The 16,309-nt window shown below is 34.5% G+C and overlaps 4 protein-coding genes across 4 annotated transcripts in view; 2 read left to right on the top strand and 2 right to left on the bottom strand.

Moving 5' to 3' along the window:
- LOTGIDRAFT_170709 (hypothetical protein) overlaps positions 1–870 on the bottom strand; it is a gene marked incomplete at both ends in the record, with an annotated part of 1,948 nt that extends 1,078 nt beyond the window's left edge. The window contains one exon of the mRNA XM_009046547.1: positions 108–870. Within this exon, the coding sequence (XP_009044795.1) occupies positions 108–870 (763 nt within the window). The remainder of the gene's footprint in view (positions 1–107) is intronic.
- A 748-nt stretch (positions 871–1,618) lies between these two features.
- LOTGIDRAFT_59317 (hypothetical protein) lies at positions 1,619–1,819 on the bottom strand (the record flags this gene model as incomplete). Its single annotated transcript, XM_009046546.1, has 1 exon — positions 1,619–1,819. A coding segment is annotated over one exon (201 nt), but the record flags the coding sequence as incomplete, so codon positions are not given.
- A 6,291-nt stretch (positions 1,820–8,110) lies between these two features.
- On the top strand, positions 8,111–9,064 carry LOTGIDRAFT_170707 (hypothetical protein; the record flags this gene model as incomplete). Its single annotated transcript, XM_009046545.1, has 2 exons — positions 8,111–8,187; positions 8,380–9,064. The coding sequence occupies 2 exons, from the start codon at positions 8,111–8,113 to the stop codon at positions 9,062–9,064; spliced, it is 762 nt and encodes a 253-aa protein (XP_009044793.1).
- A 5,206-nt stretch (positions 9,065–14,270) lies between these two features.
- LOTGIDRAFT_170706 (hypothetical protein) lies at positions 14,271–14,711 on the top strand (the record flags this gene model as incomplete). The annotated part of the gene is made up of 1 exon (XM_009046544.1): positions 14,271–14,711. One exon carries the CDS (start codon positions 14,271–14,273, stop codon positions 14,709–14,711), a length of 441 nt encoding a protein of 146 aa, XP_009044792.1.
- Between the last annotated feature and the right edge of the window lie 1,598 nt (positions 14,712–16,309).

The raw sequence follows: 16,309 nt of genomic DNA, 5'->3' as shown, positions 1-16,309 counted from the left end.
CCTTTTCACACAGTCGCAATAATAATTCCTTTCTAGAAAGGCAGGCATTGAGACGATGACGTCATAATGGTGGTCATGATGATAGAGATGAAGTTTTTTAGGGGTACCGGAAACTTTGCCTTTGTACAATAATTTTCCAAATAGGAGTCTAGAATACACAAACAGTTGGTAGCCTTGTTGTCCTAAAGTTTGTTGGTACAACTCCCAGGTTTCATGTCCTTGACAAGCTTCAGGACGTGCTCCGACTTGTTCAATCAATCGTTCGGTGCATTTCGTCTGCCAACTGTAAGGTCCTGAACTTTTTGTTAAGCGTTTTCTTTGTGTCTCCCACTCTGGTGTGTCGTTTTTATTGGCGTAGTGTTTGGCGATGACAATAGCTCGTTGAAAGCACAAGTTATCTTTGTTCTTGACCACGACGATCGCTTTCTTTCTCTTCAAATAATCTTCGAGGGATAATGATTCTCGTTTTAATAGATATCTGCCTTGACCATCTCCTTTGGGAACACTCACGTGACACACATGAAGTGTCATACGTTCATCTAATCTAAACTGTTCATTGGACTGCAGAATTCTCGCCACAGGGTTCAAAATATCTTGAGCTCTTATCCCCGACCATTTGTTGAATGGAATCCAAGCTGGTGATTTCAATCCCGGGTGTGACACGCTGAATCTCACTTGGTCGTCTGGGTCACAACTCAAATAGTTTCCAATGTCCCGGATAATTTGGTTAAAAGTATTATCCAACTGTTGAGGAACTTCTGCTGGTAAAACATTATTCCAATTCTGTGTAAAGTCCACGTTCAAATACACGGAGTTGGTATGAAATCTTCTGCTGTATTTTCTATCGCCAAGTCGTAGTTGATATGCCATCTTCGCAGGTTGCTCTGATAGTGAATCTAGACATCCACATCAGCCGTTAAATAGTTAAAAAATCACGTGACGTTATAAGCATGCGCATTCACACACAATTGGTTGTTAGAAATCACGTGTTCTGTGTGACGTCATTTGTGCCTATTTAACAGAACGCTGAGCCATTCTTGCCATCATTTCCACAATGGGCAATTGTAGAAGTAAAGCCATAGTTGCAGAGCAGGAGCGATGGACGGAGATTGTGTCGGGTATTCTCGAGCGTCAGCGAGAGGAACGCTGGCTATGGGCTCAAGAAAAACGCTGTTTGGAGATTGCTTTGAAGTACTACAAGGACAATCCTAAACAGTGTTGATCTTGACACCCACCCCATGTCAGGCATAGCTTGACAGCCCTTTTTAGGGCAACAAATCAAATGAAAAGAGATTTTATGATATTTTACAATTCTTTATTTCAACAAGACATTTTAAATAACATTTTAAATATTTAAACATTTTAACAATAATTCTGCTTTATTCATTTTGTCCACTTCCATGTCTTCTAATACTTTTCCATTTTCGTCTACTTTCATGATCCATAAATAAATTCCCATGGAATCTGGAAAATCAAAGTCGTGTTTTTTGGCTGCAGACAAACACGATCTAAAATCGGGATATACTTTATGACTGGTTGCCATGGTACTGGTTTGGTCTCTTAATATTCCTTTCCATTCGTAAACATAACCTTTTCGATAAGATTTGGGTTTGACCATTTTCAGGTAAAGACAGTGTGGGGAATGACGTCGATGTTCATCCCAAGCACAATCGTCAGACTGCCATTCTTTCAGTTTATGGCGACACACAAAACATTCTACAGTATCTTCGTATTGAAGGTAATAAAACCCAGCTTCAGCCAAAGAGATTGGTGTAGGTTTAGATTTAGGCCAATCGACAAACGTCTCTAAACGATCCTCAAACAACAAGTATCTATCCATGTCTAATGAATTTTCTAGTGTATGTGCATTATATTGATTTGACTAGGTGGCGCTGGAGCCAATCAAATGACCGGAAATTGTCACGTGATCTAACACGTGATCTGTGGCCTTATAAAACCGCGTACCATGCCAAGTAAAATCATATTCGCCATGGACAAGTCAGATTTCAAGGAATGCGACATTTGTCATAAGACAAGGCCTATGGCCTATTACCATCACCCAGAGGATGACTGGTTCCAGTGTCTATGGTGTATGGCCATAGTTCGCCCTACCTTCTGGAGGATTTCCAAACATAGACGGATCTGTGCGAAAAAACCGAAAGAAATCTGTACTTGTCGTCGGTCCTACTTTGATTAGACCAAGTCTGATCGCCCAAGTCCAATAAAAAAACAGCCCTTTTCAGGGCTACCTAATCAAAATAAAAGAGTTCCCTTTTCCTTGGGTTTTACCCCTTGAGATTTCCCTTTGGGATTTCCCCTTGAGGTTTTACCCTTGGGATTTCCCCTTTGGATTTCCCCTTGGGACCCTTGGGATTTCCCCCTTGGGATTTCCCATGACGTCATCGGGATTCCCGTAGGGGTTTCCCCAATGACGTCATCTACCTAGCAACGGAAGTCACGCATGCGCATCCTTAAACCGGATGTGACGTCATCCCTAGCAACCATTATGACGTCATCCGTTGCCTAGCAACCAAAGTTCCTAGCCCTAGCCCCCTACTACTTACGCATTGTTTCCAAGCAGAATATCAATATCACAATATCATTCTGTACCACAATGATTAAGATTAACAAAGGTAACTCTACTGGAAATATCAAATCCTCCATCAGTTGAAAACCAAAGTGGAGATTAAAAAAAAATTATATTATGTATAAAAAAACAAAACAAAAGGTGCTAACCATGAAATGCAGCTCCTGAAAATTCCAAATATCTTTTAATTCCCGTTCAATTTTTGGCATCATTCCAAGTAATGTCGAAATTGGAATTGATACATTTTGAAACTTTGGGTATTTATTGCAGAGTTTTACAAGTTGTCGTAATTTCCTACTCCAACTTAGCGAAATTGATAAGTTTGTTTTAACAAAATAACTAAAAAACCCACAATTTAGTATGTATAGTTTCTGAAGCCAATGTCCAAAAGTTACATATGCTTTAATTGACCGTACAGAGTCTTATCACAGTTTGTTACTATTTTCTTCACACGTTCATCCTCATTAATATTTTTGACATGGTTTGATTTCCACAGGAATTTCAATATCACATGTACATTTTTTTTTAGTTTTTTAACACCTCCTCACTAGAAGAAATAGTTTGGTGGAAATTGAGATTTTTGGGTTTCTTACACAATCTTTCCATGTTTTCTAGATGATAATTCTCAACCGTTTTCAAATGCTCAAGTATCAATATTTCCTTTAAATACAGATAATGATTCAAATGTTCATGGTGATAGTTTATATGTGATTCTATTGCACTTAAATAAATCTGATTGACATCATCTTGAACTGAAAAATAAAAAACCAAATTGTTTTAATGAGGAAAACTATTCAGCACCCGTTTGTACGCCACCCAGCTATAAAAGACAGATAATTACATATTAAAAAGACTCTAAAATAAACATACCTGTGTCTGAAGTTTGAGAGCCCACTGACATGCTTTCACCTGTAATTTTGTGGTAGACTAGTGTCTCAAAAAAAGCCTCAAACTCAATGTTACCACGTTATATATTTGTTACATACATAGTCATAAATACGTGGAATGAAATGGAACAGTTTATGTCTATGTGCGTTCAAAATATAAAGACTATAACTACTTTTTTCTTCTGCATTCCACGTTCTGACGACTGCCTGATAAAACGTCTTTTAATAATTCTTTGTCATTATTCTTCATGTTGACCATATCTTCTGTTATCTTAGTACCTTAGTATTTTCTGTGTACTTCGATAGACCAATCACCTTTATTCACCTTAACAGTGAGAAAAAAAAAGATTTTTCTGCATTTCATTTCAAACTATCATGGTCTGACAACTACCGTAATTTTCAGATAATGAACAATATAATCCTTTATTACATTATATATGGCCATATATTCCTCTGTTTTTTTTAACCCAAAAAAAGATTGTAATGACTGTGTGTTGTTATTGGGGGGTAAAGTAGATTCTGTTTACTGTTTGATTCTGATTTCTTTATTCAGATATATCTGCAATATTATTTGTAGCAAGAAGCTGAATTAATTCTGGCTTAGTTTTTTTTAATGATCTACATTATCCTGAATAATTAAAGGTTCTTTTCTCTCAACATTTCCAACCATTTCAAAATGATTTTTTATGAAGTAGATAAACTGCTTCTGCTGTATAACTATTGTTGAATCCAAAATTGTTCCTCTAACATTCATCATGTTTTATTTAAAAAAAGAAAAAAAGTATTTTAGTGTCACAAAAAAGACTCGTGTATCTACTATTTCCTAAATCTAAGATTTTATCCAGGGTAGAACTATTCCATAATCTTACATTCATAATTTTCCTGTACATAAGACTGCGTTTCCACCAAGTTTCACGTGAAATTGTTAAATTTTGAAACCTCGGATATTTGTCACAGAGTTTGGCAAGTTTTCATAATTTTCTACTCCAACTTACCGATATTGTTAACTCATTTTTCACAGTTGATTCGAAATTCCCGTGATTTAAGATATATAATTTCTGTAACCATAATCCAAAAGTAACATATTCTTTAATGGAGCAGGAGGCAGCTTGTTTTAAAAATCGATCGCAGTTGATCACAATATTTTGGACAGCTTCATCCCCAGTTTATCTGGTCATATGGTTCTGTCATGGGAATTTCTATATCATGTAGATGGGCTTTAAGTTTTTTTTAACAAACCCTCATTGTGAGTAAGATTTTCACCAAATGTTAGATTTTTAGGCTTTTTACTAAGTTCTTCAAACTTTTCTATATGAAAATTCTTGGCCTCTTGGTATCCTCCAGTTAACAATTTATCCTTCAATTGCCTGTAATGGTTTAAATGTTCTACGTGATATGAAATGTTGGCATCTATTAAACTTGTGTCTGGAATAAAACAAATTTGATATTTTCAAAAACAACAAATAACATATCATCTTAATTCCAACCTGTCGTCTTATGATTGAATTAAACAAAGAAACTACCTTGATTTTGCATGATTAAATTCCTTATTTTCCAAATAACTCAAGTTGTAGACAAAGTAAATTCTAAATTTACCAATGAACTGACAATGACCTTCAAATGTCTTATTATATGACAAGAGAAATAACCCTGTTTTCATCTCATAATGTTATATTTTTCTTACACAATCTCCCTTCAATCATAATTATTCATTTTTAAGTTAACTAACAAATCAAAATTAATGTAAAAAGTCAATGTAATGTTGTGATTTTATAATGTTCACAAAACTGATGTATCTTTATACTGTAGGTAGACATGCTTTTAATAATACTTATTATTTTGAAGCCGACACATATTCCCACTTTAAGGTGTATCATTTGTTATTCTATTGTCAAACAAAGATATTGGTGTACTCCCAACCCAATCTGATTTCAAATACCAGTATAAACAAGAGCAGTTTATTCTGAAGAAATTAAACAGACAGTAAACAAGCTTTATATATCAGACCAAACGAAAATGTTCAAATTATCTTACCTCTATTATAAAATTGTGCTCAATACATTCTTTTCTCTGTCTGGATGTGTTAATTATCCTTCAATGGCACATTAGAAGCACAAGTTAAAGATAATTGAAACTTATTAAGTATCTATCCATAAAATTGTCTTATTTATGTGTTAAAATTTGATCAATGGATTAATGTTGTATTTTAGTTTTAAGTTATTTGCTTTAAAGGGATTAATGCGCCATTCGTTCAACCGATCATTCCTTAGTAGTCTCAGAAATGTGAACTCCTAGTTCGAGGCATTTTTGAAAGGATTAAAGATTTTCGTACATTTCTAGTACTTCTGTACATATATTCAAAACCGAAGTCAACCCCTGAAAATGGCGCATCTGCCCCTTTTAAGTTATGAAATTTAAAGTGATTTTGATATTCTAGTAATCCGATTGGCTAAAAGCTTAATTCAATTTTAATTTCAGCTTTATAAGCCAATCAGATTACTTAATTTCTTAATATTTTGGTTGAAATTTACTTAAGATTTTGTTAAACAGGCCCGTTGGTTTTCATCACCGCATGCAAATTTTATTTTTGCCTTTTTTATGAGACTGGTGATTTGATGTAGAGATATAATCCTGGTATTCCTTCATCTCGGCATGAATTGTGATTTTGTTAGTTTTGTAAGTTTTATTTATTTTTCAACCTAATTAAAATATAGATAATTATATCCCTTTCATTATGTTTTATGTTAAAATAATAATATATATATTCAGCAAGTCAGAGACATTGACACAATATCTTGTAATGTCAATAATTAACCACACCACTAAACAATAACAAACCATTTGATTGGTTGAATATCTCCTTGGGCTTGAACATGTGTGGGATAACAATTTCATCAGATCATGATTGGTAATTTGAGTCGCCCACATCAAAAGATAAAGGAGATGTTTATATCTGTATTAATTAGTAAATTATTTGTTATCAATCTAAGTTAATATTAGTTAATTATTGTAAACTTTGTAACCGCCACAATATTTCATTGCTTTATTATGGTGTAAATATCTGAAGATGTCTGTGTTATGTTTTTAAAATAAATATTTTGATACATGAGAGTTTTTTTATTAATGGATATTCTTTGAAAGATGGTTTAATACCTTCGGATTTTTTAAACCCAGTTTCCCGTCGTCATTGGCCCACGTGGTGCATTCATTTATTTAGCTATTTATAACATACCTGATCACTCCTTAAATCTAGCTTGTGTTGTAGCAAAATTGACAAAATGGTAAAAAATGGTGAATCAGCTTTTAATATTAGAGCTTCAACATTTCCAATTGGTAAACATATTAAATGACCTTACCTTTATCTCTCATTGGGACAACATAACATACATAATTAATATCAGGGGTATATGAGCATTCCGATAGTGCGCATTTCCGGGATATCCGCTCCATTTTATTTCACGTCTATCCCGGAAATGCACACTATCGGAATATTCCCCCAATATTTTCATCAATTGACACCCAAAAAGACCTACATTTCTTCATTAAATTAACTCATTTAAAAACAGAATGAGTTTAATTCTAAAACGCGAACAACACAAATTCGAAGGAGATGGTTTCTTCTCAGCTCTATCATCTCTCATCTCAAAAGTAGCCAACTTTGTCTCAAACAATAAATCCCTTTTTTCCTCTGAAGCCCAAGCTCTTGGATCTGTTGCAAAAGCAGGAGTATATATAAGCGATGCAGTGCAAAGATCTAACGAGTTGAAAGAATTACAACATATAAGAGAAATGCGAAATAAAAGACTAGAAAATAAAAAAGGCAATGGTTTTAAAATTATTTGATAAAAATCTCAATTGATTAATGGGAGGTAACATTTTTTTTAGTTCAGAGTAAAATAGCAACTAGTTTATACACAGTTATTGATTTATAATAGACTGAATATAAATCTCGCACTCTAAATACCTTTAACGCCTAGTAACAGTCAGTCAGACTATTGTTGACTGGATATATGTCACATTATGAATAGCAGACGGTTATATTAACATATAACATACCACGCGTGCAACGTCAGCATAGACAGTCTAAACTCTCAGCTGTTAACACTGTCTCAATTTTGTTACGCTGGAAGATTAGGAATTTAATCATGCAAAATCAAGGTAGTTTCTTTGTTTGATTTAATCATGAGACGAGAGGGTGGAATTAAGATGATATGTTATTTATTGTTTTTCAAAATATCAATTTTGTTTTATTCCAGACACAAGTTTAATAGATACCAACATTTCATATCACGAAGAATATTTTAACCATCACAGGCAGTGGGGGATACAAAGAGGTCAAGAATTTTGCCAAACTCTGTGACAAATATCCGAGGTTTCAAAATTGTTGATACAGATTTCGAAAATAGAACGAGAATTAGAAAGAACAAGTGGTGAAGAACAAGCGTTTTGGAAAAGGATATAATTCATGTGACGTATATATACCGATTCTCTAGGAGCGGTCATGACCTTAAACTATGTCTACTGATTGTGTAAGGTGGTAGATAACCCCGAAGTATATCTACCAATTCTCTAGGAGCGGTCATGACCCATGAACTATGTCTACCGATTCTCTAGGAGCGGTCATGACCCCTGAACTATGTCTACCGATTCTGAAGGAGCGGTCATGACCGAAAAGATATCTACTGATTGTGTAAGAGGGGAGATAACATTGAAGTATATTTACCGATTCTCTAGGAGCGGTCATGAGGTGAACATTTCCAATCCTAGTAGAAGTGTATATCAATATAATTGTTTATGTTTTAAATTTTCTGTATTAAAAATTAATTTTGTAAATCATGTATTTATTAAAACCTAATACTTACTTTGGTTTTGTTATTCTTCCATGATTTCCGATGCTTATTTCAGATGCGATTTCAAAATAAAAATAGGAACTCCCAATGAAAATCGTGTACCACAAACCAACACAACCTTAGAAAACAATTTCTTCCCATCCTTATTTACTGAAATGGTTTTGGAAGCTGGTTCAAATCCTATAGAAACCATTAAACACCCTGGGGAATTTGACACAATGTTGAAAACAGTTCTATATCCCAAAAATTACGATTCAGTTTCAGGCTGGATACCCGATGTTGATGATGGAAGTGTTTTAAAAGAACCGGTAAGAAATATTGCAAATGATGCGGATTTAGCTATTGCTAAAAACACAATAGAAAAAGTAGCACGAGTAGCTTATCATGGATTCGAAAAACGAGCACTTCAGTATAACAATAGCGTTGATAATAATAGTTGGGGTAATTACGTAAATTGGAAGTTATATCCATTATTTGGTCTGTTGGAACACAGAAAAGTTTCCATAGGGTTACCACATAAAATTCATCTACAAAGAGAAATTAATGATGATAAGATATTCTTTGGAGAGAATGCTTCAGATGCAAAATTAGAAATAACGAATCTCCAACTTTACATACCCATAATAACACCATCAATTGAAGTAGAAACGAGAATATTCAACCCATTAACTAAAGATATTGAAATAGCTTTTCTTCGTCGTAACACGGTAGGTAGCATGACTTTAACTGGAGATATTTAATGGTTGGTTTCAAAAACTTACCAGATTCTCAAACGAATAACAATAATATCTTTAGAGTAGCAATAAACCAAACTCAAGATCCTTTAATCCATAAAGTTCAAGTAAGATTAAACAATGATAATTATCCTAACCAACCTTTAACAATTAATCCATCCACGAAGGATTATAATGAATTGTATAGAAACTATAAAATATGTGTGAATTATTTAGAAATCCACCTCAGTTTGAATATGTAGATTTTGCAATTAATCACCCAATCTTCTGTTTTGATCTATCAGCTCATCAAGAAGATCTTTTCAAAACAGGAGTTAATATAAATATTTATATTGAAATAAACACAAGGAGATGTAACCGGTTAATGTTATTGTTTATTATTGAAAGAAGCAAAACATCTAATTAAAATATCCTACAGACGGATGATTCGTATAGAATAATCATTTAAATTACCCTCTTAAAAATGAAACCAGAAACTTTAGTAAAAAGAATAATAGAAGCTATCGAAACGGAATCACCAACTACAATAACTTACAATGGTAAAAAGATCAAAATATCTAAAAAAAAAGAGAAAAGATATCGATAGATATAAACATTGTGAAGTCCGTGATGATATAGATTTGGAAAGAATTGACGCGAAAGCAAAAGAAGGTGGATTTTTACCTTTCGTACCTTTGATATTTGCTGGTCTGGCCGCAGCAGGTGCGACTGCTGGTGGGGCGGCTTGGATAACACAAGCCATCAACGCCAAGAAAGCAGCGTGAAGAAACCATGAAAACTGTTAAAGAGGAATTAAGTAATCTAATAGATAAAATCGACACTGGAGAAATGAAGGTCAAACATAAGGGTAATGCCATAGTTTTTAAAAACAAACGTTCTGGAGAGGGAATCTTTCTTTCAAAGTATATAAAGGAGATGGAGTGATTTTTGGAACAAAAACGTAGAATAAAAAAATGGGAAAGAAATTTTATCATTCAGAAATATTTCATTTCTAAATATTATGAAGATAACAATGAGATTGCGGAAATAAAAGATATCTTATAATACATATATAAAAGAAAAGAATCCATCTTTCTATCCAACAGACATAAACGTTTTTCTTACGAAAAATGTTAATGATTTAGATTTGTCTAAAATTGATAGTGAGCGAAAGAACTTAATAGTGTTTGACGATTGTGTAGCACAAAGCAATCAAGCTGTTCAACAAGAATTCTTCACGAAAGGAAGAGATCACAACTGTCACTGCATATACCAATCCCAATCTTTCTACGGAATGGATGCAATGAAAAAATGCAAATTGTTTTTTATTATTCGAATTGAACGACAAAGATTTATCTCAAATTATTCAATTAGTCAATTAATCACGGAGATGCATTTAAAAAGGTTTGTAAAGCTCAATGGAAAAACCCAGATGATCATGGATATATATTCGTTAATACTAGAAAACCTGCAGGTGAAAGAGTATATGTTATAAGATATATGTTATTTTTATTTCTTTAAAAATTGGTGATTGGAATAATATTTTAAAAAGAAATAGACAATATATCAAAGCTATGAATAAAATAAAGGCACAAGTTGAAAATAACAGATTACAACAACTTAGATTAACAGAAAATCTACAAACTCTATTTCAACCAATATATAGAACCATCACCTCATAAAGATCACCCAAAGCCGATTGAATATAGTAAATAAAATGAAATGAAATGTATTAAGGAGCATCAGCACCAAACGGGCTATATAGCTCCAGAATTCGTTAAAATAATAAAAAAAACTAAAACAATAAACACTATCAATATCACATTAAGGTCACATAGTGACAAAAAAAAAGACGATAAAAACCATATCACAGAAAAAGTCATTTAATGACTACAAAAAAAAACACTAAAAACAATATCACAGGTAATACACCACATGGTGGTATTAAAAACAAACAAAATATTTAAAACAAACAATGACTAATCTATTTAAAATTTAAAATAAAGACCTGCTTGTTTTAAAAAAGCAAAAAGCTGAAATAAAGAAACAGCACGGTAGTGCTGTGATCTTATAGGTTTGAGATGCTTACACTCAATCAGAATGTGTTTCACTGTCAGGCGGACCTGGCAGTGCTCACAGACTGGTTGAGGCTCTCGCTTGAGCAAATAACAGTTGGTGAGGTATGTCTAAGACGAGAGCGACACAAAACAACTTAATTTCTCCTGTTGGCACAATACGAGGAGGGCCAGTCTCCTAGGAGAGGCTTAATGGCATGAAGCTTGTTAGTGTCTGCAGCATCCCATCTTTGCTGCCATCGATGTTGAATAAATGACCTTATCACCAATTTAAAATCGGTGAAAGACAAAGAAAAGGGAGAAACAGGCAGTGACAAAGCAGTCTTAGCTGGATGTTATAAATAGCTTGTAATGAGGACAAAGAATCAGAAAATATAATACATTTTTTTAATGATGTAGAGGACTGAAAAAACTCAAGTGCCTGTAAAATGGCAATGAGTTCTGCAATAAATATTGAGGCTGCTGGTGGAAGAGCTACAGATAGAACTTCGTGGTGTAACTGTAGCGGCTGCTACCTTATCACCATCCTTAGACCCATCTGTATAGAAAGGAGCAAAATCCCCATATTTAGACCTTAGTTCAAGAAATTTAGACTTGAAGACAACGGAGCTTGTCTGTGACTTCTTGTTGCTCGATAGACTAAAGTCTATTTGGAGTGGAGCAATTGACCAAGGTGGAATAGTGGTCATCGCAAAGTCCGCAATACTGTCGTGGCTTATACCAGCCGCTGACATAAGGGGTTGAATGCGGACTCCAAAAGAAGAGGCTTTGCCTCGTACAGGTGTTCAAAGTAAGGTCTAAATACGGGGTAGTAAGCAGGATGTTGTGGCAATGATGCTATCTTGATAGTGTACTGCAATGAAAGCCTGTCACGTCTGTCGTACAATGAGGGCTCATTAGCCTCGACATACAGACTTTCAACTGGAGTAGTGCGAAACGCACCTAAACTGATTTTAAGTCCTTGATGGTGTATGGCATCAAGCTCTTTGATATAGGATTGACGAGCCGAACCATACACCTGACACCCATAATCGAGCTTGGAACGAACCAAAGCTCGATATAATCGGGGGAGGACCGTTCAGTCGGCTCCCCAGTCAGTATTGGATAAGACTATCAGTATGTTGAGAGCTTTCAGACATTTGTTCTTGAGGATTTTAATATGGGGACGAAAAGAAAGCTTGCTGTCAAAAGTTAGTCTCAAAAATTTAAATTCCCGCACAACAGGAATGACAGCACCATCCAGCTTTAGTTCTGGATCTAGGAGCAATCCTCTTCGTTTACAGAAATGCATGCAGACGGTCTTGGATTTAGTAGTATATGTCTTTTCGGATATGACGCATTTCACTTCTGCGCATGCGCAGCTTTTACAATGCGTCATATCCGAAAAGACACAACTGTTAAAATGTATTATAACAGACTCCCAAAACTGTTAAAAATGTATTATAACACACTTCCCAAACTGTTAAAAATGTATTATAACACACTCCCCCCAAACTGTATTATAAATTACCAAAACCACAGACAAGAATCACTATAATAATACAGTATAAAATAACCGCATTAAAAATGTCTTTAATTTTAAAACATAATTTTGGCCAATTTTGTCTCAAACAACAAATCCCTCATTTCCTCAGAAGCGCAAGCTCTTGGTTCTGTGGCAAAAGCAGTAAATATAAGCGATGCAGTGAAAAAATCTGACGAACTTAAAGATCTGCAGCTAATAAGAGAACTAAGAAACAAGAGACTAGAACGACAAGCCCTAGAGAAACAAGGAAAAGGGTTTAAAATCATTGGATAAAAATGGCAAGCAAAAATTACAGATTGGATCCAATCTTTCAATTGTATGATCCGATTCAATATTCGTTCAACAAGAAGAAAGAGGATTACGTAATCATCTCACCATCGGTAGGGACAAAGACCCAAATAAACGACGGAGGAAGAGTTACCTTTGAAATTAATTCGTTGTCCAATTGGTTGCTGCTTTCCGATGCCCATTTCCGATGCGATTTCAAAATCAAAGACGCCACTCAGAATCGAATTCCACAAACCAATACGACTTTAGAAAACAACTTCTTTCCGTCTTTATTCAGCGAAATGGTTTTGGAAGCTGGTTCAAATCCGATAGAGACCATAAAACACCCCGGCGAGTTTGACACAATGTTGAAAACGGTTCTCTATCCCAAAAACTACGATTCAGTTTCGGGATGGATTCCCGATGTCGGTGACGGAGAAGTTTTAAAAGAACCGGTCAGAACTATAGCAAATGACGCAGACCTTGATAGGACACTGGAAAGAGTGACTCGCGGAGTAAATCACGGATTTGAAAAACTAGCGCTTCAATACAACAACGCTGTCGAGAACAACAGATGGGGTAATTACGTAAATTGGAAGTTGTATCCTTTATTTGGTCTTTTGGAACACAGAAAGGTTTCCATAGGTTTACCGTATAAAATTCATTTGCAAAGAGAAATCAACGACAACAAGATATTCTTTGGTGAAAACAACTCTGACGCAAAATTGGAAATAACGAATATCCAACTTTACATACCGGTAATCACTCCTTCCGTAGAAGTGGAAACGAGGATATTCAACTCTTTAACCAAAGACATCGAAATTGCTTTTCTTCGTCGTAACACGGTAGGTAGCATGACTTTAACGGGAGAATCCACCACGTGGCCAATCACCAACACCGTCAAACCAGTGAGGTATCTAATGGTTGGTTTCAAAAATTTGCCAGACTCTCAGACAAACAACAACAACATTTTCAGAGTGGCATTGAAACATACTCAAGATCCCATCATTCGCAAAGTTCAAGTCAGATTGAACAACGATAATTATCCCAATCAACCTTTGACAATTGATCCTTCCAAAAAAGATTACAACGAATTGTACAGAAACTATAAAAACATGTGCGAATTGTTTGGAAATACGCCTCAGTTTGAATACACAGATTTTTCACTTAATAATCCAATCTTTTGTTTCGATCTGTCAGCTCATCAAGAAGATCTTTTCAAAACAGGGGTAAACATAAATATTCACATCGATAAAACACAAGGAGATGTAACCGGCTACTGTTTATTGCTGGAAGAAGCAAAACATTTGATTAAAATATCAGATAGAAGAATGATAAGAATTGAATAAAAAAACACCCTTTAAAAATGAAACCAGAAACTTTAGTTATGAAAATAATAGAAGCTATGGAAACGAATTCGCCGACTCTAATAACTTACAACGGTAAAAAAGTGCATATAACCCAAAAGATTATCGATAAATACAAACATTGCAAAGTCAGAGACGATATAAACTTGGGAAGAATTGATGAGAATTTAACTAAAAAAGGTGGATTTTTACCTTTCTTACCTTTAATCTTTGCTGGTTTAGCTGCAGCCGGTGCAACTGCTGGTGGAGCTGCTGGGATAGCCAAAGCTGTCAACGATAAGAAAGCTGAAGCCGCTGCAAACGCCGAAGCACGTAGACACAATTTGGCAATGGAAAGAGAAGCACGAGGAGGTTCGGGAGTAGGAGATATATTAGGGACGGTTAAAGAATTCGGACAAAGATTTGGCGAAGAAACCAGAAAACCGTTAAAGAGGGATTAAGCAAATTAATAGATAAAATCGACACTGGAGAAATGAAGGTCAAACACAAGGGCAACGCCATATTTTTTAAAAACATACGTTCGGGCGAGGGAATCTTCCTTTCAAAGTATAAAGGCAACGGGGTGATTTTTGGTACGAAAATGTAATAAATAAAAATGGGCAAGAAATTCAAACATTCGGACATATTTCCTAGTAACCCAATGCTCATGTGTATTTGCGGTAGTTCAGGTTCTGGGAAAACTCATCTCACTTTGAACATGTTAACAACACCAAACCTTTTAGATTTCGATTCTCTGTATATCTACACAACAACACCAGAGCAATCGTATTATCAATTCCCCAAAGCTTTGGAATATTTACCAAAGAAAGATGTTCAAGACATATTTCAATATTACGAAGAAAACGAAGAAGAAGTGGAAATAAAAGATATCATAGAAAACTTCATTAAATCAAAGAATCCATCTTTCAATCCAACGGATATAAAAGTTTTTCTTACGAAAATGTTAATGATCTAGACTTGTCTAATATTGATAGCAATCGAAAGAACTTAATATTGTTTGACGACTGCGTAGCGCAAAGAAATCAAACTGTTCAACAAGAATTCTTCACCAAAGGAAGACATCACAACTGTCACTGCATATACCAATCCCAATCTTTTTACGGGATGGATTCTATGTTCATTAGAAAAAATGCAAATTGTTTTTTATTATTTGAATTAAATGATAAAGATTTATCTCAAATCATTCAGTCTATAAATCACGGAATGGATAGAGATACATTTAAAAAGGTTTGTAAAGCTCAATGGAGAAACCCAGATGATCATGGATATGTATTTGTAAATACTAGAAAACCTGCGGGAGAAAGAGTTATGATCGATATATGTTAATTTTATTTTTTTAAAAATGACGGATTGGAATAATTTTTTAAAAAGAAATAGAGAATATATCAAAGCTAAGAATAAAATAAAGACCCAAGTTGAAAATAACAGATTACAACAACTCGGATTAACGGAAAATCTTCAGACTCTATTTCAACCCATATTAATGAAATGGGTGGTCAGCAAATGAGTTTTGAGAAACCACATATCCAATTAAGTTTTTAAAGGTTTATAACATATAACAAAAACACCTAAAGAGGGGTTTTAAACACCAATAAGTATCAAGCAAAGGGCTTGAATACAAACTATTATATAGCCAAAACTAGAGAAAATCCAGTGTTCACAAAACACAATATCCAAATGTGAAAAGAGACAAACAAAACTTCTGATACTAGCAAAGAGAAGGTCTTTACTAATATAGTTGTGAAGGCAAAAAGATACAGAAAAGGCAGAAACCAAGGAGAGTCTGGGTAAACAAACCAGAAAACCATGGTAGAGACCAATGGAAAGAGAGAAAGAGTGAGTGAGTGAAGAGGGAGAGTGAGTGAGTGAAGAAATGAACTCACTCAGATGAATAAGTATTACGAGAGAGATAGAAAGAAAGAAGATAAGTGAACTGTGCTATAAAACATAAACAATAATTAAAACCTGGATAAACTTAAACAATAATATTTACACCTAAAATATAGCTCCATTACATTAAAAAGTCAAGAAGATTTTA

This window comes from Lottia gigantea, assembly GCF_000327385.1.
Source record: "Lottia gigantea unplaced genomic scaffold LOTGIsca_103, whole genome shotgun sequence".
Classification (NCBI taxonomy): Eukaryota; Metazoa; Mollusca; class Gastropoda; family Lottiidae; genus Lottia; species Lottia gigantea.
The sequence above is the reverse complement of the archived record's forward strand: the minus strand, read 5'-3'. Positions and strand labels throughout refer to the sequence as shown.